General features: G+C 40.5%; 1 protein-coding gene across 1 annotated transcript in view; it reads right to left on the bottom strand.

Annotated features, from left to right (window-relative positions):
* cdh13 (cadherin 13, H-cadherin (heart)) overlaps positions 1 to 24,704 on the bottom strand; it is a 463,737-nt gene that overhangs the window by 72,059 nt on the left and 366,974 nt on the right. The window contains exons 10-11 of the mRNA XM_034685408.1: positions 23,081 to 23,263; positions 22,741 to 22,994 (exon numbers count right to left, since the gene is read on the bottom strand). Coding sequence (XP_034541299.1) covers positions 22,741 to 22,994; positions 23,081 to 23,263 — 437 coding nt within the window. The remainder of the gene's footprint in view (positions 1 to 22,740; positions 22,995 to 23,080; positions 23,264 to 24,704) is intronic.

The following is a 24,704-nucleotide window of genomic DNA, read 5'->3' as shown; positions in this document are numbered from 1 at the left end:
TTACTAAGGGTTATGGGCAGAGTGATGGTGTTTCCCACAGTGCAGTGGATGCATCATGGTTATTCAGTGTTTAGTTGTCCTACAGTCTCGGTGGACATTAAACATGTTAGAAATGAACAGCAGAAGTTGTCTCTGTGCTCCTCCTTTACCCACATCCTGAAAGTATATCTAATGAAGTGTATTAAGTTAATAGTGAACTCAGAGTCGACACAGTGTCCGACTAACGACTCTGCTTTGAGCTGGTAGGTTTTGAGTTTTCTTCTGTGTTGCTGTCGCTCGTTTCAGCTGTGTTTACATTCCGCTCCAAATGTCTTTCAGCCCCGCCTACCTCTCACTCTGCGACACGATTGGCTGTTCAATGCCGTCTTCTTCTTTTGTCTAATGCTGGGTGGCAACTCGCGTTTGTGGCACATTAGCGCATTATGCAGAGGTTCATTTATATCAAATTTTTATCAAACATTTTTTATATTTATATTGAGAAAAAATATATCATGATTATTATCCTTATCGAATTGTCGCCCAGCCCTAGGTACAATATCTTTGAGGATCTTATAGGTTGCCTCACTACTTATAAATGTCACTCTCGTCAAACCAGAACGATCACACCATTCGGTGGTCTAATGCCTCTGTCCAGTAAGTACGTTTCAATATATTGTTGTATCCTCAGCAGTGTAACTGTGGCTGAGGTGCTGGACATGCAGTTATATAAACTGACCTTTGACCATTAAGCTTTCAGTAGTTAATCCAAGTCAATGTAAGTGTCATATTTGAAGAAGCCCCATCTACGTGTACTGAAAGTTACACTTACAAGAATATGTCAGAAAATAGTTTTTCTACAACATTATGATGGCAGAGTAAAGCTGACATTTGACAGTTCAGCAAAACAATCTTTAACTCAACTATTTACTGAAACTGTGTTATAATTAACACATATGTTCTCCAGTTGTACCCAAAAGTGGTTTTCATGGAGATTGCATCAATCTTGACCTTTGACCTCCAAAATCCCCAAAAGTCATCCAGTCGTTCAGTTGTATGCATGAAACTTGAACAAATCCTCCCCAACAGTTGCTTAGAAATTATGCTTAAGGGGAAAGGAAAGATGTAGAGTAACAGTGACCCTGACCTTTGACCACAAAAATCTATAATCTGAAAACCAATCCAATACAATCCCTCTGTCCTTCGGTCATTGAGGTCATTGACACAGAGTAAGGATGAGCTGTTATGTCCACTACACACAAGCTTCACATACCAAGAGACAGAGCTACATACTAAGTGACCATCTGCTGCTGGGAGAACATTTAGTTTCTACAGAGCCGGATATTAGGATGGTGGAGACCAAAAACAGAGGTAAAAAGATGATTCATTTTGGACTTAATTTTATAATACTGAAGGTCTTCTGAAATGATCACAGGATTTACATGATATTGAACCTTTTTGCATGTCTACACACTAACAATAAACTGTATTATAAGGTCAATTTTGTGGGAGACACTTGAGAGTTAAAGCCCCTGCGAGAAGTTTTCTCGGGTTATGCAACGGACTGAAAAGCAAAGCCTTTTTATGACCTAAAAAGGTAAACAAGAGCATCAGCAACAAGACTGACTATTTCTATACTGTAATTTTAAATGCCTGTAACCTCTGTTATGAGGTATGTGCCAGACCAGATGATTGACAGAATGCTGAAGAAAGATCTTTGCTCACTTTCCTTACTTAGATTTTTTTGAGTTTATGATATATCAGACTGCCAAAATCAACACAAACAAAATGTTTGTCCACAGCAGCTTTAAATGCTTGATTCTGATTTGTCAAACGCCAATAACAACAGTGTTTTATTTATTGACGGTGAATTCAAGCAAGCTGCAGAAAGGAGTCCAGCACATCTTACCTGCCTGTTAATGCTGTGGTAAAAATTAGCTGCCATTACCATTCTAAATCAGTAAACAACATCAAGGATATTTTTGAACTTTGAAGTACATTTTAAAAGCCAGCTACCAGCTACCAGCAGAGGAAAGAAAGAGAGAGAAGTACACCGGCCCAAAATCAGCGAGGGAGCTGAATGAACAGGATGTCAACCAAATTGTAGACAATGGACAAAGAGCAAATACAAAGCTTTGGCCATGTTGCAGGACTGGTTGAGTGAAAAGAAAATATCAACACTTTGGAAGCTATCAAATCAATCAGCAGAAGGAAGTCCAGTACATTTATTAAGCTGTGATTTCACCTCTTCCTGTTGACAATGAGGCACAAATGTTAGATTGATCGCCTCTGTAAACAACAAGGAGGATATTTTTAAAACGACTCGATGCTGAAACAGCAACGCTTCCACCAAACTACTGATAATTGAAGTTAAACGCTGCCATTTGTAGCACCATTACTGCCTAACGTTTATTGTCCTTGCTGACTGTGAAGAGTTCTCTTGTAACCATCCACTTACAATACATGATTTACCTGAACCCCTTATGGACATTTAAGAGGCTGTTTACTGACTGCTAAGCTTACTATGACTATATACAAGTTGAGCCAAACATCCAAGACTTCTGTTATGTCTTTTTTTGTCTGTTTATTTTACCTGCAGTTTAATTTTCCACTTTAAAGTGCAGCTGCATTCACATTGTGGGGACTCTGGTAGCAGATGCTCTGTTAGAAAAGCCCTCACTGACGGGGTGAGATAACAGAGGTCAGCAGTAATAAACTAAAGTCCTTTTAAGTAATATATAGTTTTGTATTTTCTGTGACAAGCAGTGAAGAAGAGGGTTGAAGTCACTGCGCTTAGAAAAATAAGGTTCTCCTTTGGGGTCACACACAGAGACCTTGGCCAGCCGCTCTGGGCTGGATTTCAACTTTAAACCGAGCTGAGCTGCCAGGTCTTGGCCAACTACTGCTCCAAGCCATGTGGACAAATTACCCACGTCACACCTGTTCATATTTCTGCTCTGTATCAGCTCAGTGCAGAAGGTCTATACAGGGCAAATAAATGTGACAGCCCTGAGAAAGAGGAAGGCAAACGCCAGTGCATGAGACATCAATCATCTGCCCTAGAGAATGCGTCAGGGTTTGTCTTATGTGTATGTGAGCAAAGGAGGCATGAGCCAGAGTTTCTGAGTCATTTTATTTCAGGGATTCAAATCTCTGTGTCTGCATGAGCGTGAAACAAAAAGGTAAAGGAGTTTAATTAACAATGAATAGCATGTCTGCTCTGGTTACTACTCTTTCCTGCAGTTCTTCATCTTAAACATGCATCTTACTATGCACTGACTGCCAAAGCCTGACCTTCACGTGGGCAGGGATCAGTTGAGGATAGCATGAAAAAATAAAGTCCTGAACTCAATTGGAAATATCCTCAGTTTTGCAGGCGCAACAAGTACATCAGGTGTTATGTGTAAATTTAAGTGAAGAAAGGTGGAAAAATAACTCACAGGAGAGGCGGCGGGCTGAGGCTTTCAGAGGATAATAATCTTCTTTGAATGTTTCGGGTGACAGAAGCCACTTTGTATTACTTTTGGTTTCACTTCAGATTCCTTCTAGCGTATCTCAATCTGTGACGGTCTCTTTGCTCTCCCTGTCATCTTTACAGTGTCTCATCACATCTTGAACCCATGAATATGGACTCAGCCCATGCATTTGATTTCTCTTTTACACAACCTCAAAGAGGCTTTAAAGTCTCTCCTCACTGTTTCAGTCCGTTGACTGTTGTTTACTGAGAGCCAGGTAAAGTCTAGAGGAGGCCTGCTGCCAACTCCACTCAACAACTGCAGGCGCTCCTCTGAGTACACTGAACAAAGACCCACTGTGCTGCCTGAAGAGCAACAGTGAGCGCGGAGACAGCAGGCTGAAAATCAAAAATGAAAATGAAAGGTTTGCATTGTCAATATTTGGCACGAACAGAGAGCGGGGTACGTGAGGACACTCGTTTGACACAAGTGCAAACAGAAGACACACCAGTTATGCAGAAGAATGAGTCACACACACAGCGACACCAGTGTGTCAGCCTCATTCAGTGTAGCATCATTTTCATAAATTAGCAAGCTTGAGCTACAGAACACAGAACAAAAAGTTATTATCATAATAAGGTGCAAAATAGCACCTCTTTGCATCAGTTGAAAACCATAACCCTGTAATTAACAGGAAGAAAAGCAATTTACTCCTGCTTCACAGCACAGCATCCCTCTCTCCCTGTTCCTCTTGGCATCTTTTCGGGTTGTTTTAATTATTTCCTGGCAAACTGACGGTATGACTAAAGCCTCTTCCTGCTCCCACTCCGCGTCTGTCTGTCTCCCTCTCCCTCTCCCCCACACACACTCACTCCTCCCTCCTGTACCACACGTCTGGCGTGCCTTTACTCAGCTGCTAAATGAAAGACACATCCTAACATTTGATTAGCCTGTAATCAGCCGCTCCACATCCCAGACGGACAGAAAAAAGACAGAGGAGAATAGAGGAGATCTCATGACTGCCCGTGTTTAGCTCTTCAGAGAGGCATTAAAACGAAAAAGTGCAACTCGTAAAGTTCTTTATGGCATCCCACATTAAGCTTTCAGCTGACGCAATGCTGCTTAAAACTGTACACAGCCATTTTCTGTGATGGGGAGCTTGAAAGATTACAAAGTAGTAGTAAAGTAGCTTTAAATGAAAATACCTGTTTGATTCTTTTTTAGCATTTAGCATCAGTTAAAGAGGTTAATATGTTTATTATAAGAGGGCTGAAATGTCGGTATTTTCAACTAGAACATGGAGACAAAGTTCTCTATGCTCAAATTTGACTTATTTTCTTAGTGTTTTTTTATTTATTTATTTAACCCTTGCACTTGTTGGTTATTTGGAATTAAAATGTGTGTTTGAATGACAAATATTTTTTTTTAATAAAATGATTTAGTTGCCTTAAAAAATCCCTTGTAAAAACGTTCTACTTAATTAACTTTGGTATAGCATGGTCATAAGTATTTAATGTTGGACGTATCATTCATTCATTGTTCTCACCATTAACAGAAGTTGAAGTCACTATGACTTTATTCAATGAGTTCACCTTTAATATATTATGAGTGTAGGAACCTTCAGATGTGAGTCAGTATAGAGAACATTAGTTGAACATACAATTTAATTTGATGACCATGCATTTGCATTTGCAAACTTAGTATTTCTATAAATATGCATGATTATTATTATATAAACAGTGCTTTACCATTAACAGCAATAATAATAAACTTGTCTGTGCAGCACTTTTCATGTTAAAAGCAGTTTAATGTGTTTTACAACAAGGAAACTACTAGATGATGATAACAAGATGGAGAAAAAGAATACACAACACAAAAATGTTTAAATAAAAGTCACTGAAACTAATGATGCAATTAAAATCACTACACTACTTTTATTAGAATTAAAAATTAAAAACAGCGTATGTTCTGTAGTATTATTTATCATGTAGAAATGTGAATATTTGAAGAAACATGAAGTTTTTATTCATCAACAGAGAGTTTACAATGCATGGTCATAAAATGAACTCACGCCAACTTATGTGTGAAGTAACGGTGAATTAAGGTTCCTTAACTGATGATGTATATTAAAGGCAAACTCACTGAATACTTCATCATTAGTTTACGGTGAGCAACATGAATTAATTAATACATTAATACATTAAATGATCATGACTCATGCATTTATTTAGTATAAAATGTGTACTTTAGGATTGTAAAGTGTCCTTGATAACAAATAAATTGTGCTCTGCTGCTGACAAATCTGGCACTGAATTAATTTCAGTATATAAAAAAACAAACAGTGTATGGCCAAATGGGCATGGAGTAACAGAGACACATCTCCCCTCAAAGACAATAATAGAATAATTGGATTGATCTAAAACCAATGTCCTCGATCAGTTTTTTTTTTTTTGTCAAGCCATCCAGTTTGTCCTCCTTATTTTTGCTACCTCTATAGTTCCTGTTATTGCTTTGCTTTGTTGCCCATACAGTTATGTAACTGTGAGTCATCTCTTTTAATTGTAATCATGCAGTCAAACAGAGGATTCTAAAAACCCTCCAAATGTGGGTTATTTTGTGGTGACTAATGATGTGAAACTCAGTCACTGTCCAAAGATAGAACGAACTGAAGAAGAAGGGCTGCTGTTAAATGTGCAGTGTGTAGTATTGAGCTGCATTTAGCAGAGCAGACTTGGTAGAAATGAAATGCAATATTCATAGGTATGTTTAGATGAGTGTATAATCACCTGAATATAAATATAATTTTGTTTTTGTTAACTTAGAATGGCTACGTTTACATGAGACTTTTAATTCCTCTTTAATTCAGAATTAAAATGAAATCATCTTTAAAAAGATTAAAAATGACCATGTAAACACCTAATTCCAAATTAAACTTAAATCCAATGTAAGTGTCTGGTTTATTCTGATTTTAAAGCTGGGATTGGTAGTCTCGGAAAACTAGCATGAATTTGAATGTAGCATTTCCTCATGTCTCCGTCTAACCCCTCCCCCCCTCCCCTCGAAGCTCCTCCAAAACGACGACCCCCGCTCACATGCACGAGCGCCGCTGACTTGCGACCATATGATCGTGACTGATTCAAAATCGGTCCTCACCAAAACATTATCATAGTGAAAGTTAAAAACACAAACAAACATGGCTGCTGTTAGTACTTACAACTGTCATGCTAGCATTATCCAGTTGTACCGGTGACACGATATCAGGAGAAAAGTTATAACACATATAATACTGTAACAGCTCTACTGTTTGTTAAATGTGTTCAGTGTAGATGTTCTTAATTCCTACAGTGTTGACAGTCAGTGAAGGCATCAGGAGAGGTGTAGAGTGTGCGAGCCAGAGAGAGGAGAGACAAGAGGAGAAGTTTTTCATTCATTCGAACATTGATTGTTGTTTTGTTGGTTGTCGTGATCACGGCCGACAGTGACCGGTTATTAAAACTCAACATTTTTCACGAATCGGCTCGTCATCACTACAGAGTCAGGACGGACGCTACAATATACATTTTCTGTAGGACTTACTAAATGTCATTCATTCTTCTGCTTGTCAGAGCCCCCGTGGTGAGAGCTTTTTAGACTCTGATCCGGACTACAGTCCTGAACAAAGCACCTCATCGGGTCAGATGGGACAGGCCCGAGGTCGAGCGAGAGGGGCAGTCAGTAGAGTCAGGGGAAGCAGAGGCAGGGGACGGGGACTCGTAGTGCAGGTCGGGGAAATGTACGCACAGGAGGCAGCAGAACAGCAGGACGGGATTTGACTGGATTAAAATTTTGGGACTCAAAAACGGTGATTGGTTGGTGTTTTCCCAGGTTTACTCTGGCTGTAGATAGCAGCTTTTTTTTCACTCTTTTTTAAGAACACATGATGTATTGATTACCATCAGGACATAAAGATCAACTTAACCAGTATAACAAAAAGTGTATCTAAATCTGACTACCAACCCCAGCTTTAAATCCGAATTGAATAATTCCTCAATCATGTATACGTTCATTCCGCTTTAAATTAATTCTGGTCGTTCTGCGCATGCTCGTTCCCTTGTCCTGTCGCGATGACGCACATATTGGCGGGGACATATTTCAGGCTGAGGTAGAGCAGCTGTTGCACTAACCAGCTTTGATTCGCCAAGGTCCGGTCTTCCGCCTCCCTTCTCCGGTCGTCTATCTCTCTTCTCCTCCTCAGCTGACGAAAGTGAAGCAGTATGTACAGTATGTGTCGAGCTGCTTATTCAAAACTATAATCAAAATCAAAGCGAAAGTTGTACTTATTGTGTGGTCTTCCATGTCTTCCAAGACGGGCTCTTCCGTCTGCAGCACACTGATCAGCCGTTCAGGTCTGCAGCTTCAAAGTGACAAAAATACTGTTAAACTTAATAATGAGTGATTCTGATGGCGCCAATGACATGCTGTACTGCAGTCACACGTGGACACCTTCATGAGCCGGAGTTTACCGGGGAAACTGCGATTCAATGCACCGGAAGATAAAGAGGAGAAACTTCTGTGCTAAACTGGAGAGCAGGAGAGAGCCCGAGTTACCTGGTGGTTCAGGTGTGTAAACTGCGAGCCTTTCAAAATTGGCTAAATTACGTGGCAGAAATGGCCCCGTCAGCTGGAAACTGTAGCCTTGCTTCCATGATGTTTCTCCCTGCAGTTTCTCATTACGGGGCCCGACCTAAGCCGCATCGATTGTAGCTAGTATAATTACAAGTGACATAAAACTCATACAACCCCACTTTAAAAAAAAAAAAGAAATATGAATTTAAAGGCCACCGTCGCATCTGGATCTTCACCAAAGAGAGGGTGAGCAAGGGTGTGTTTCAATCTAGAATGTGATCTCAAGATATGACTATATATTCCCTTTTCTACACACTGTACCTTTAAACACTGTTTTCTCTTTGAATGCGTGTTGATCTGAGCAGATATAATTCTGTCATTTACAGTTTTTACATCTACAGTCTGAGAAAGTGATGGCTGAATCATAATGGGCGGTGCAGTGTGAGTAGATAACTGCTTCACATTTGTTCATGTTATTCCAAACAGCTCGCTCTACACAGCAGCGAGGGGTGATGTATAGCGTGCAGGTTGTTATTGCAGAACAGATTCTCTACGAGGTGAGCGATTGTCTTGTCTTCCCCTGGAGGTTTATGTCTCCTCTCTTTGTTTCTCCACAGTAAACACGCAGATTAACCAGACTCCCTCTGTGAGCTTTGACATGTTTACAGCAAGTCCTCCAGATTCAACAGCCTATTCCTCACAGCAAGGGCCCACTATAGAGGAGTAGCAGACCTTGGAATGTTATGATTGACCAATCAGAGTCAAGTATTTAACATGCATGCAATAATGGACCATAAATCACTCCAGGCAGGAAGCCCTACACGACACAGTAACACTGTCATTGTTAGTTTTTGACTGATGTAGTTGTCATTTTCACAACATGCACTCATGTTGTGTGAGACGCCTGCTGGTTTTAGTCTTTAAATGAGATGCATTCAGATACCTTCTTGGAGAATTGGCAAAAATTGATCAAATAAATGTAATCGAATAAGCTAGAGTCATATCACGTGACAAAGTATTGACCTTTGGGCTGAAATCTGATGTAATCACTTTGCATCTTTGAGCTCAGACTCTGTGCTGTGTAACCAGCACCCAATACTTCTGATCTTGCATTATAGATCGCACAAGCAGTGTCCAATATTTGTATCTCGTATGATTTGGCCTACTTACTGGGTGTGCTGTTTAGGTTCTTTTGCAGGATTATTTTTTAATGAGATGGTTTGAGAGAGAAGGATGGAGACAGGGAGAGAGAGTGGTTGTAGGCAAAATCCATTTAGCTGCCACTCTCTTGCAGCAGAAGTCTGTTCTAACAAATGTGCTCTGCTGGTGTGTGTGCATAACCACTTTGAACTTTGGGCGTACTTTTGGAATTAGTTAGCAGAAGTTCAGCAAGAGTAATATCGATTTCCTCTTTACCTCCCTTTTTCATTCTTATTACTTTGTGCACTTTGCAGAAACTGGAATGTTCAAGTGACCAGGCATGTCTGCCTGAACTCCTTTGCAGGTCAGTCTCGACCAATCAAATCTCCGTTAATGACAAACTACTCGTACTATATAAAACGTCACTGGGTGAATCACTTTGTGCTGGCTGCTGTCCAACATTACTTCCTCTTTTATGCCTCCATGTGTCTTGCTGTCATCTCCTCTCATATGCTGCACAGACAGGGACCATCTCAGGTGGATTTGAAAGTGATCACACTGTCCCACCCAGCCGAGGTCAGCCTTTGTAGCATCTGACACCTCTACCCCCTCACTATCTATGTCATCCTCCCAACCTTTCTGCATCCTTCCATCTGCCTCATTCTTCCTGTCCTTACTCAATCTTTTTTCCTTTCTATGGCTTCTTCAAAGCAACCTGCCAGTTCTCATACACATGCCAGCTCCCATCTTTCTTTCTTTAAAGTTACATCCCTTTTAACTTGAATATGACCAGACTGAAAGGTGAGTGTCGACAGGTAGATGCTGAATTATAGATGACACAACAGTTCAGAATTCTTCTTATTTTCAAAAAGGAAGGAGAAGAGAAGAAGTGAAAAACAGGTCTGGAGACTATGGCTTCACTGCAGTGTGTCAGGCATCGTGACGGGGTTAAAGTGATGGCTTGTGTTTTTGATGTGGGGTTGTATGAGGTACATGTCAACGGAAAGTGTATTACCCACAGAGGCCAACGCTCTCATGTAGTTTATCAAATTCTAAGAAAGTCAGACCCAAACACTGATGTTAGCGCGAGTGAACGCTCCACTTAGAACATTTCCAGTCGCCATCAGAGAGCCCATTTCTTTTTCACTCAGTCGGGGCACAAACATGTTTCTCTGCCAGTAGTGCACTTAGCTGCTGTTCTGGTCTACGGTCAAGGTTCACTGATATAATGTGAATTTTTATATTTCTGCATCTCAATTTGACATCATTTTAAGCAATGAGTGCTGAATATTATGGTGCTGACACAGAAATGTCTAGCAATATAGTGAGAGCCGAAAACGTACTCTGAAGATTAACTTCTATTCAGCTTTTCTAGTTTTCTGATTTAACTTCTGAAAACGGAAGAAAACAGTTAAATCAGTGGCATTCAGTGAGGCTGCAGGGAACTCTGGATGGTGAGTAATGCAGACTGCAGTCATATGTGAGCCGCTGGTATCCTCTGATTCAGGAAGGTCCTGGAGTACTGTTGTTACCAAGTTCCACTCCTGATAATGGGAGCTCTCTGGGTTCATGGGCACACAGGTTGCACACATGCACCACCAGATAACCTTGGATCTCTCTCTCCCCTCTCTCTTTTGGTCCGTTGAGTCTTGTGCTAAATTAAACTACCAGTCAAAAGTTTGGACACACCTTCTCATTCAATGTTTTTTATTTATTTTAATTATTTTCAACATTGTAGTTTGATACAGAAGACATCAACACTATGAAATAATCGGATTTTGCCATAATCTGGATTACAACAGTAGTCAAATAGGGCTATCCATTGTGTACTAACCCTACCTCTGAACAACACAACTGATGGTCTCAAACACATTAAGAAGGCAAGTTCTTCTACAAATGAACTCTTGACAAGGCTCATGTTAATTAGAAACCATTCCAGGAGACCACTTCATGAAGCAGACTGAGAGAATACCAAGAGTGTGCAAAGCTGTCATGAAGGAAAAAGGGGTCTACTTTACAGAATCTAAAATATAAAACATATTCTGCTTTGTTTAACACTTTTTTGTTCATTCAATAATTCCATATATGTTCTTTCATAGTTTTGCTGTCTTTGGTATTAACCTACAGTGTTTAAAATCATTAAAATAAATACAAACCCTTGAATGAGAAGGTGTTTCCAAACTTGTGACTGGTAGTGTATGTGGTAGAACTTACGTCATCTGCAGCAGTTCATACTTGCTCATGCTCCTGATCCTCTGGTCACTTTCTCAAAAAAGGAGCCGAGCTGGCCGAGATCCTCTGTGTAATACACATACCATGGACAAGTTACCTCACACAATCCCACTTCACAAAAAGTGAACTATCCCTTTGACTATCAGGAACACATGGAAACACATGTTGGGACCTTCTTTTTCTTGATCTAGAGAGTCAATCAAAATCTTTGCTCAAAGCATTTTCCTCTTTGCTCACAGCTTCTCAAAATCTCTAGAAATATCAGGTTCATACAGTTTGTCCACCTGCTCCCTGACGTCAGAGGAGAAAGTGACGGATATTAACTCTGATCACTTGACAGGACCAAAATCTGACCCTACAGCACATAGAAGAAAAGAAAAGGTTATTTGATAATTAGAAAAACATGCTCTTGTCTTACTATCACATTTGAACAGAAACGCTCCATGGCTCACTGTCCCACACTGTTTAAACTACTGGTCGTCCACGTCTTTACTTTGTATTGAAAACACAGTCTCCTTTTCCCATCAAGCACCAATTACTTCTGTGTAAATAGTTCTTCAACACCTGATGAGAGTCCTGTCACTTGAAATGAGACCAAATTAAATTAGACAAACTTTCTTAATGACACTTCAGATTATTTGCTCCTCTCTTCACATCCTACAGGATTGGCACCAGAGAGGGATACAGAGTCACATTCAGGATCGGATTTAAGAATTACAGAAGGAAACTTTCTGAGGAAACTTCCCTCAAAAAGTTCTGAGTACAAAATTACCCTGAAGTAGTTCATACTCCATCGATGTCAAGTGCCCACGCTTCAAGAAAATACAGAGTTCATCAGAGGCAAACAGCTATTACATGCAAGTCAAACTCTCTCAATCTCCCATCCGAGCTGTCGTTCTCTCTGCGTGTTGAGACTTTCTTATTCAGCACTATCATTAAGCCATTCAACTCCACTAAAACCCAAAATCAGTGAAATGGACTAGAAAACTTCTTCAGCAGAAACACGGGACAAATCCTCACGCTGCCTGAGAGTTTGGCCTAAATACTGAGTGGGATTAAAAAGACTCATGTTTTCAGTGATTATGTAATTTACCGAGGAGAGAGTGGACCAGCAGAGGTCAGGTGCAGCGAGTGATCAAGGAGGAAAGTTAATTGCTTTGTTGTTATTTTGATTAATTCTCTTCATCACGGCATTTAAGATGAAGAAAAAAATCGTCAGTCTTCAGCCTGAAGCGCTGTTTTAATTAATAATATTCAACATTTATAAAAATAATGGTTATATTATGTCATTTATGGAAACGTAGATGTAGTGTGAAACATTTCTTTTATCATTAGGACTTGATTGCATCTCCTCCAGGACATATTTCACTTCACATCTTCAATAATGTGAAAATAAAGGAGACAAGCACAGAGACTGTCGGTGACTGAAAGTCTGTTTCTGTCTCAGAACAGATTTCAGTTATTTATTTGCTAAAATGTTGCAGCCTCGGATGAAAATAAGCAGTTTCTAAGTAACATAAAAAAAGAGGGTGAAGGAAGGCAGACCAATAACCTGGATGATGAGGTAGCCCCAATTAACCTCACCTGGTTCAGCCTGGCTCAGGGCTAGAAACCAGGATAATGAAAGGTCTGACATCACAGCATTATCTGCAGCTTTTAAAACATCATCCTGCAGTCTGCAACTTCACTGAGAATCGGTTATTGCTGCAGTGTGAGATATTACACCACCAATTAAGTTCCCCTTAATGCTTGTGAAGGTGTGAAGATGTGTTTAGGCTTGATTTTATTTCAGTGTAGAACATGTATGAGTGAGTAATGCCTCATTAGATTACACTATCACCTTTGCATCTGCCTGTACACAGCCTCAGCTCATGACTTCTGTGCTCAGCACAACCACCTGCATACTAAAGAAACTACATTTTATCCTCATCAATTTTTAACAGTAACATTTTGACCTCACTACTTAAGCTATCAATATGTTTTATTGCCTGACTGCAATGAATGAGGCTTCATTCTCGCAGACATTTTACTTGTCAAAGCATGAAAAGCAGAGATGAAGCTCCGTCATTACAATCCAAAAATGTGATCAGTTTCCAGGAAAGCTAACTTCATTACAGACCACGTGATACACCTTGGTTAACATTTCTCTGACTTATTAAAAGGTTAAGGCTACTTTCATCCCTCTCCCCCCTACAAAAGACTTCAGGTGTTCAAAGGAAGGCGATTGTATCTCTTAGACATTGTATCTTGTTGAGATTGATACCACTATCTTTGATCAATATGGAGTTATAGTCAGAAGCAGGTGAGCTTTGAAGAAGCTCAGGTAAAAAAAAAAGCACAATAGCATCTTTACAGATCACACATTTACATGTTATACTTTTATATTACGTACCATAGAGAAGTTAAAAAGTTTGAATAAAGATGATGTCTTTTGTCTTCCTGTTTGCCTTAAACATGCACATTATCACACCTTGTAGTTTGGTTAACTGAATCTTATAACACTGCTGTGTCAAAAGCTTGTTCCTGATTGGTCAAAGCAGAGGTATGTTACTTCTCAACAGCACTGGCTGATTTGATACTGGTTTGTTTGCATTCAGAAAAGTAATGACAAAAGGTGGAAACAAGAAAAAAGAGGCAGCAGGGGATAAAGAAAAAACCCACAAAGGCTGCAAATGAGAAATCAACAAATCTAAAGATGGTGCATGACACTGTAGAGAACATAATATGGGATAAAGAGGTGTTCAGGTGACTGATGAATGGAAAAGGAAAGTAAGGAGCTGCACTAAAAACAGCTAAAGCCTGACCCACACTATGAGATATTTATAACCTCATCAGATGGAAAACTGAGACCCCACACATCGACTGATAAGGAGAGATTTAGCAGTTTTGTCTTCATACTGTGTGAACAGAAAACGTGACTTCAGGGTAAACAAACATGATTAATGTTGCTAGCTGCTTGGTTACCTGGTACATTAATTACGTATCAATTTATGTCTAACTCGTCTCCTTGTGAGTTTGACTCTGGTCCGTATTACAGGACAAGTTGTACAAACACTTTCCACAAATCAACAAGTTGGTCCTCAATTCTGACATCCATCTAACTTTATGCTCTGCGTTGACTTGTATTGGTATAGCTGTGTTTGTTGTGCTTCCTTCTTCAGTCAGTTAGCTAGCTTACAGAATGGCTCTCCTGTCAGTCCATAGAGTGATAGAGTGTGTGCTCGGCTGTCCTTGTGGTTCCCCTACACTACAGGATAGGATCTGATTGTAATTAATAAACACAAGCAATCCTTTCCTATGCAGGTCCGGGAAACTAAAATCACTCTTAACATAGCTCACACCACAAGAAAATCTGGTGAGGTGATCTTCAGAACCATCAATGATCAAGGGGAAAGTCTGCCTGGTTATCATGTAGTGCATGCTCAGCCCATTTCAAGCTAACTGTCCCTGAGCGTACTTCTTTAAATGGAAGAAATGTAATCATTTTCAATCAATAAAATCAAGTCTAAATAATTATTTGGTGTACAAATGTAAGTAGCTGGGTAAAAAGTGGGATTATGTTTCATGAGTGGGTTATCAAAAGGAAACAACTTCAAGGTGAGATGAGACCTTTCATGTCAGGGTCCTGCTTACACTGTTCTGCTGTAACAACCTGTCACTAAATCATTTTGAGCGACATGCTGACCAAGCAGCCCTGCAGCTCTGTAAACCATCTCTGTGTCCACTGACCTCTGTTCCTCAAGCAGCTCAAGTCTAAAGGAATCATTAGATTGATTTGATGACCTATTGTGTTTTTATCAGAGAGTTATTACCTTGAAGGAGGAACATACACTCTGATCTGTTTCTGGTTTTATCTCAGTCAGTTCATATGAAAGAGCATCCTGAAGTACGTCTTCGTTTTTGAAGGTGAAGACCGACGCTTACCTGTCGACTGATTATCTTTGGGAACATACAAAATGAACCAACTCTATGCAGCTTACAGTTGAGTTGAAGCAGCAAATAAATGAAAACACTTTGCTTTAACTCTTATATTACTAATACCCTCCTGGATTTTTTAATCCTGCCTACACGGGGCCTGAGTGTACTTTTGGGTTAAGCTGCAGATCAGAAATGTCACACACGGCAGATTTGCACAGTTTTAAGAACACTGGTGAGTGCTGTAATTATTTTGACTCACAGAGGACCCCAAGTAACAACAAACCTGTGTGACTAGGTTTGGCTTTCTGATGCAATATAATTATTTTGTAATGAAGTTGCTTAAAAATATTAACAGCTGGCTACTTTGAGTCCTGGTGTATGTCAGGAAAAGCAGTGCTTATGTGCCTTATTTTTTAAATGCTGAAGATCTAATGTAGTCCTCACAAATATACACAAAACCATACTTGTGTTTGTGTGAGTGTGTGTGCTTGGCAGTGTGTGCAACCGCTCCAGAAAGGCATTGTGTTCCATGTCAAATGCATTTGACCTACGTGTCCCTGGGGGCAGACACACTGAGACCCACTGCGATGCACAAACGCACTCAGACACTCACACACACACATATACACATATACAAGCAGGCACAGAGAGAAACACACCCACACTCATCTGCAGAGAGAGGAAAGGAGAGAGGAAGGTAAACAGATCTTTATTTTTTTCCCCATATTCTTTCTGTGCCGGCTCTCCAGCTATTTCCAGCTCTCCAAATATCTCTCTCTCACAGTGTCCTCTCAGCCTGTCTGCAGGTCACATTTCTGACACTTCAAAGTCACTGTCACTGGCAAAATGTCATAGGATGAAATAACAACAAAGGCAGAAGCCATGAAATAAATACAGACATGTAACCACAGATGAGAGGAGCAGAGCAGGAAAGATAGAGATCGGAAGATGCAGATAGACATCTTGATATCAGTCGGAGATGCAAAGCAGATGTCAGAAACACAGAGTCCTCCATGTCTATAGATAGATGAAGCATCAACATATTTTGGCGAGGACTTTTAAGCTATCAATATAGCTTAAAACCCAAAAGCAACTTTCAACATCGTGTATGTGTCAAAGAAAGAAAACATAAACAGACAACTCAAGACTATTCACCCTCCTCTAACCCGAGTAACTCACACAAACATCCATCCTGTTATTCTGTTGTTCAATAAAAACACAGTGAAACCCGAGTCTTGCATCAGTGGGAAGTTTTTCTTTTGGATTGCAACTCAGGAGCAGCAGATGTTGTAAATATACAGAAAGCTCTGATTTTATAGCCGGATGGGAGGCGGTCAAAACTAGATGTAGAGACGATATCAGTAAACAAGTTCATTATCTCAGGTTTGGTTGAATGAGAACTTCATGTTCTTTCTCTTCACCAAGCTGTCCCCTTAGATAATGTAAATCAGTATATTTAAGAATGCTTAAACAAGACGGTGAAAACTGTAAAGTGGCGCCGTCAAAATAATGCATTAACACGGAGTAATAGCAGTCATTCAGTCACTCACAACAGCCACATAGACATGATGAAATCACTCAACATAACTGCTCAAAACTCTAAATGCATTGATCCAAATGTAGTCTTTCCCATTTAACACATATCTACCACTGTAGCTGTTGTAAAAGCTTTCGAGGAACAGTGTGTAGAAATGGGAATATTCAGAAATACATAACAGAGTCAAGATTGAAACACTCTCTTGCTCACCCTTCCCCTCAGTGAAGCGACAGTGGCCTTCAAGGACAAGAAGCTCTTGTGATGCATGTTAAGTATGAGCCTCCACTTGTCAAGTTTCTACCATCAACACGTCTATTAATACAAATTATTTAGCAAACAACTCCAACAACTCTCTTCTTCTTCTTCTTCTTCTTCTTCTTCTTCTTCTTCTTCTAGTTTTATCTGTGGTTTCAGGTACAGCAAAAAAATTAAAGCCAAGTGCCAAATTCTAAACTTTTTAATTGGAGAAGCAAAAATGGCCCGGAGAGACAGGCTGCGAGCAGGTCCTGAGCTGAACGTGGTGGTTCTGTGGAAGCTGAGCATTAAGGCCAGACTGAGGCTGGAGTTCTGCTTCCACAGAGCCACAGGGAACATGAGGGACTCCCTGCAGCTGTTGGGGGTTGATAATATTCTTTGGGAGGAATCTGTCCAAAGAGAACTGGGAATCGCTGACTGCATTCGTTGAATGTATTTGTTTGTCAGTAAGATTCTGTGCTAACATAAAAAGTTTGCCTGTTTAATTTCATTCTGTAAGTAAAGTTCTTTCTAAAAATCAAAAATTTTCTTCTTCTTTCAAGCAGTGCTTTTTGTGCAGTCACTCACAAAATACAAAAACGCATATTGCTGATGCTACTTTTCCCCTTCTGTGCTATAGTAGAAACATGGCATTGCAAGATAGACTAGAAAGGGTCATTCTAAGTAAACAAAAACAAAATATGTTATATAACTAGGTGCTTGTACATAATTGAAATATACTTATCAATACTTTATTCAATTTCTTCCACGTCTGTTCTGCTAAATGCTGCTAAATACTACACACTGCACCTTTAAAAAGTATTTCAGCGCCATGTTCTTTTCCATCATTTTAATATGTCATTAGCTTAATATTTTCTTTTAAAAATTAAACTGTGCAGAAAAAGCTGAACTATGGTGACTCATAAAGCAGTCTGCTTATGGCTGTGGAGAGAGAGAGGGATGAGGTGAAAATAGAGTATATGGAATATGGAGGTTGAAAATGATCATGCAGCAACAGTGATGCAGGCTGAGAACGTTTACCTGTAATGCAATGTCTCTCACATTACTAATTAATGAGATTAATCTAGATTATTCAATCACAGACCCTGTAATTAATTAGACTGTTATTTTTCATTGATTAACAGGACACTTGAGGGGTGTTAACCATGAAATAAGGCTCTCTTTAAGTAAGCTGGCTCCAGTTAGCGATGTTGGGGATCACACAGCTGGTTCTGAACTTTCTCTGCTGACTCATCTTGTCTGCTTCAGGCTCTGTGTGCACTCACAGAAAGAGAGACAACATTTGACGCCTCTTCTGCACAAAGAGGAACGATCACTGGCTGTCTGCTTCGGTCAGAGTGATTTCATGAGAAGAAAGGATGAATATATAAAAGATACTTCAGGCAAAAACAACTGTGCTGCTTCAGTGAAGGAAAGAGAGGAATCCAGCAGAAAATCATTGTGTTAATTAGTAAAGCAATATATTGGTTTTACCACAGGATACACTCTCTGTGCCTCCCACAACTTGACCACACAGCTCAGCTTTTAAACTCTGACAGTGATAGATTTCAGTTTTAAGGCAGAAGCTGAAATTAGGTTGTAAACTTTAAATTAATAAATTAACACAGAAACAACTTTAGCATTTGGCTAAAAGGAAGTCAAATCAATTCATTGAAGGATTCTCATAAAAACCTAATCTTAATTTCAGCAGATCATCTGAACAGTTAAAGGTGACATATCACGCTTTTTTCATCAATATATATTGGTCTAAGAGGTCCCCAAAACATGTCTTTAAAGTTTATGCTAAAAAAAACACTTTGAAATCAGATTTTGGCATGCCTGAAAAGTCCTCTTCTTCAGTCCTCCTCAGAACAGTCTGTTTTCACTCTGACCACGCCCCCTCAGGAAGTGGATGTGCCCTCGGCTGTCCAGCACGTTGATCTAATGTTTACATGTTGGCTGAATATACACGGCTGCTCAGAGATCACATTACGTCAACCCTCTGAATCTGATCCAGAATCTGATCCTGACGGAGAGGCGCCTGTAGAAGGACCTTCCTGAAGGATTGGTCATAGATTTAGTGTTTCTTGTTGTTTTATTTATCAGTATGTCGACGTATGTCTTGGTACACAGCTACGAACATGTAGCTGTGTGGCTATGCTAACTACCACTAGCACTTATCCATAGTAAATAAGAATCATCCAATAGATCTTCAAATCTGCAGGCCTGGGGAGTAAAACCGACCTCTGCCAGAAAGGCAGCAGGACCTTTCTGAAGGATTGGTCACAGATTTAGTGTTTCTTGTTGTTTTATTTGTCAGTATGTCGACGTGTGTCTTGGTACACAGCTACAGCTACAGCTATGAACATGTAGCTATGTGGCTATGCTAATTAGCGCTAGCACTTATCCATGACAAATAAAAATCATCCACTAGATCTTCAAATCTGAAGACGTGGGGAGTAAAACCGACCTCTGCCAGAAAGGCAGCGGGACCTTTTCTGAAGGATTGGTCACAGATTCTGTGTTTCTTGTTGTTTTATTTGTCAGTATGTCGATGTGTGTCTTGGTACACAGCTACAGCTACGACATGTAGCTATGCTAACTAGCACTAGCACTTATCAATGATAAATAAAAATCATCCACTAGATCTTCAAATCTGCAGATGTGGGGAGTAAAACTGACCTTTGTGTTTATTAAGACAGCCTACAACTAGCATGCCTCCCTCCTAAGCTCCTTGTTACCACACGTGTGCAGGTAATGAAAAACGGAGGGGGATTCAGTATTATTTTATACATACTATGGGCTGAACAAGCTCCGAGCTCTGACTCCGTGACAGACCGGATATTGTTGTTACGTAACAAAAACACGGAAGTCTGAAACGGCTCGTTTCACACACATTTACAGAAAGGTGAAGAAATCAAAACAGGGGCAGAATGGATTTTTTTCATTCTCGGGGGGGTTTGTAGACATGCCAGGGAAACATATTTCAGGTAGAGAACCATTAAAAAGTCGATTTTGCATGATATGTCACCTTTAAAAAACGACAAGGACACAGGACCTTCGATTTAAAGTGTTAACATCAACTGAAGCTAACAGAGGAGAACAAGAGGAGGGAGACTGAAGGGCGGGTTCAACATGTCATTACAGGGTATGAGTTCTAAAAGTTCTCACAAATATCCATCAGCTGATGATCTACACTGCCTGCAGAGAACATTAAACATGTCATAGTCATTTTCAAGCTGTAAAACTCTGAACAAAATCTGACCATGCTAGCAGTTTAATGTCACCACGCTGATCTATCTAGTTCTGACACTGACCACTTTGGTTTATGCTCAACAGTCTCGGCTTACTCTCTAGTCTCACTTGGTGATACACCCATCAAGTTGATACGGTCATTTTGAGCATGTTAGCATGCTAATGTTGGAATTAGTCTTTGAACCTGAATACTACCTCATAGACACAGATGTAGACTTGTAGAGTAGTAGAGTGTTGTGCTTTAATCAGGTGACCATTGTTTGGATTAGATCCATGCTTCTTTTTTCCTCTCTGTGTATGTTTGTAATGATTCAACTACATAGAGAAACCAACACAGAAAATGCTAGCATCATCAGTGTTTTGCATGAACGTGCTTAAATGGACACATTCATTGAATAAGCACATATTATGGTGAACACTGAACGGCTCACTTTGCAACTGATGAACACGAAGGAGAGCGTAGGTCACTCTGGAGACAGTGGACGACTGCTCACTGTCCAGAACTATCTGAGAGGTATTGAGAGTTTCCAAGAGTTACCAAGGTCTGTGTTTTACAGCAGCCAAGGCAGCCATTCGGGATGACTGATGCTGCTAGCACTTCAGGTGTAGTTAGCGATGCTGATGAAGCTAGTCTGTGAACATTTAAGGGAGTTTAATGAACAAACAGATGGTTTGCTTCCAACGGGCTCAGAGCTGATATGGTTTAAGAGAGGTGCACATTCTTGAGAATGTTTGTTTGTTCAGTGTTTCTTCAGCCTTAGTTGTTTTATTTTAGAGGATGTGAAAATCATCTCCCAATCATTTTCTTTTATGAGGAAGATTTTCCCTGCGTGTCAGTACCTTTAACCCAGTATTCAGCCAACAAATTATAGTAATATGTGTGTTTCTATGTTCTTGAAGCTGTTGAGCCTTTCCTGTTTATTGTGATTTTCTTGGCTTTTAAACTTAACATCTGTCCATGATTCTGCAGTAGAATACAGTTTTTAATTTAGTTTGGGAAATGTCAATGAATGAAGGTCGATATTAAAACACAGGAGACTCTACTGAGAGGAAAATCATTAAGGTGAAGCTAAAAGTAAATGATGGTGAACTAGTTTAATTTTTTGGAACATGGACTCACTTATAACATTTAAAATAATGAACTATGACTGTGAAGTAGTTCATTTGAATCTGAGTGAAGTGAACTTTTGGTGTGAACTTGCACAACACTGATCATCACGGTATCAAACCTGGATGCTGGTACCTCTGTACAGTATTTGTATTCAGAGTGCAGTTTGTGCTTCCAGACATTTTCAAATTTATACAGTCATATGACCCAACCGGTGAACTCAGACAGCTACTTATCAAAGCTTTATGGACATAGGCCCTGACTCCTACACAACATTCAGAGGAACAACTCAGTGTTATGTAGCATTTGATACTGACACAGTGACTGCACTTTACAGCACATAAAGCAGCATCAATAATTTGAGCAGTTAAGTCACGATCTGGTGAGTTTTATTTTCCTCGGTCATTATTATCCCCATGTGTTTACTTAGCACTCTCTTTACATGATATATAACTCCAAGGGTGCAGAAAAAGAGCAATCTAAATTGAGTATAAATTAGACCTGAAAGCCAATAAATGTAATGATGAGTTTTCCATCTTGTAAAAGGAAGTGCAGCACACGCCACAGAGCTCCCTCTGGCAGCAAGAGGAATCATTTTTATTGTAGCACATAGTGAGACTAATAGCCTCCTGTTATGATGATGGTGATATTTGACAGAGGGCTTTTTCTGTAACAGAATTAAAGTTAATGAGCTGCCCTGCTCCGAGACGTTTCCGTTGACTGGGGTGGACGGTTTGACCTGTGCCAGTAAAATGCAGGATGTCTGAGCGATATCTTTCATCTGTTTACACAACACAGAGTGATAAAGCAGCCTAAAGGCAATGAAAACATTGGAGATGGGGAACAGAATAGCAGAGGAGATGAGAGTCGGATGGGAAGGATAAAGAGGATGGAGTGATGAAGGCTCAGAAACATGAGAGAGGAAAGGGAAGTGATGACCTGGCCAGGTAAAATGTGGATCACTGACAGTTCATTACCCGCCTTATCTCCTTTCTGGCTCTAAACACTCTCAGACACAAGACAACTGGATTTATGTGGAAGACAACTTTGAGTGCTGTTCACTGAGTGAAATTAGCAAACTATACTTCATTATTGCTCAAACTAAACAGAGCCAAACTCTGAAATATCATTACTGACAAAACTAAGCCATGAGCTACAGCAGGCATTCATCACACAAACAAGCTTTCTACCATCCTTTCTCTTCTCTCAGTCCGTTATAAAGAAGCTCAATTCAAACCATCCCTGCTCCTCTTATCATGATTTAACCGTCAGTGTCTTACCTGATGCTCTGCATCTGTAATATGTCTGGATCAGTAGCATTGAGTGCAGCCACAAAGCTGCCCACAGGTATGTTTTCCATCCTGGTGACTATCAGCGGATCCGGGAAGAAGACAGGGCCCTCGTTGATGTCTTCGACCGTGACGTGGACTGTCGCTGTGGAGCTGAGACCGTAGCCAACATCTGGGACCAGAGGATCCTCATTCTCCACTTTGATGAGCAGTGTGTGGAACGCCGTGGCCTCGTAGTCCAGAGGCTGAAGGAAACAGATGATGAGACAGGTAAGAGGGGAGAGATAATCCTACTATCTGCTGTATGTGAGTGAAGATGTCAGATCTTTACCTTGACAACAGAGAGCATTCCCTCATTGTTGTCCGGGTTGGTTTGAATCTCAAAGCTCTGTGCTGGATCTCCGTTTATTATGGAGTAGGTTGCTCTCCATGCCCCCGTGGCTGGGTCGTCTCTGTCGTCTACTGTCAGGTTCACTACCACGCCCGTTGAGCCCTCGTACACGTATGCCTCAAACTGTCAGAGGAGATAGACAGACAAACCAACACTGCATTAAGTTATGAACATAAGTCACCTTCATTCAGATACTAGAGCAGAGAGAGGGGACAACATACATGTAGCATTTCAATTAGGAGCTAATTCGGCTAATATGTTCACACCGAGGGACTGATTCACAAGAGGGCTGTGTTGCTTTTGCGCCCACTTAACCAATGTAAATTAGACTAAAGGGTGCAAGGGCTAAATGCACCACAAGCTGTGCTGCAGAACAAATAGCATATCTCTGTTTCAATGAGAGATTATCCATTCTTCAAATTGTCCCATTTCCCTTTACAAATGAACCTCATGGAAACACATCTAGTTTACTAACAACCTGACACAGTTAAACTTGGTTTTTAATTGTATTTATGTATTTTATTTATTTTGTATTTATTTTGTATTATTTGTATTATTATTATTTGTTTCTTTATTTTTTGTTTAAGTGAATTTTGACAGTCTGCTAAAACCTAAAAATGATACACAAACACATCCAGTCTGTTCATATTACTTTGACAGAACTATTATTGCCATGATCAGGAGTTGAACCGGTCAGGTGATCTCTGTCCAAGACTCAACCCGGGCACCTATGAGAACACTTTTTCACACATGGATCTGTCATGCACATTTTTGTTCTTCTATTTGAACGAGCTCCGACAAGACAGGACAGCTCTGTGCAGCACAGTGCAGATGCTGACAGCTCATATCCACAATGAGATGCAAAACAAGAGAAAACTGCATGTATCTGTTTGTTGCACTTGAATGTCTGCTGCAACAATGGTGCAAGGTAAGCTTTGTGGATTAGACCTTGAGACGGAGCAGATAGAGGGGGCAAATGACATGCAGATCTTGGTGCTCTAAGCAGCTGCAGTGAATGATCCCCTGCAAAGTGAATTTACAGTAAAGGCTGATTTATACTTCTGCGTCTCCCCTACGCAGCTGGGGCTGACGCGGACATGAGCCCCACATACTTGTGCGTCGGTGTGTCTGTGTCGCACAGCAATTCTCCGCCGAAACGCCTGAGGGCAGTGCGGTCTGATAGCCGGCCGCCTGCTTCCGGTCCCGCTACGATCTCTGTTTACTTTTCCACATCGATTCAGAGCGTGTTATGTTAATCTACAGCTGATACATGTTGCTGTTTATCATACAGACATGATGACATGAAGAATAGAGAGGAGGAGATGAAATACACGGCCGATGTGCGGCCGATGTCCGGGATCCCGGAAGTGTTGTAAATGCGGGAAAGACAAAGCCGCCGAGCGGGCCAATCACAGAGCTTGCGGTCCGCGTCGGCTCTACGGGGAGTTACATTTGGGAGGAGGTGCACGTCAGCTACGTGCGTAGGCCTCGGCGTAGGTACGGGAGCTACGCGGACCCCCGGCGTAGGGTACGCCGTTGATTCAACGCAGCAGTATAAATCAGC

This window comes from Notolabrus celidotus, chromosome 6 (assembly GCF_009762535.1).
Source record: "Notolabrus celidotus isolate fNotCel1 chromosome 6, fNotCel1.pri, whole genome shotgun sequence".
Lineage (NCBI taxonomy): Eukaryota > Metazoa > Chordata > Actinopteri > Labriformes > Labridae > Notolabrus > Notolabrus celidotus.
This window is presented reverse-complemented; position numbering and strand designations above follow the sequence as displayed.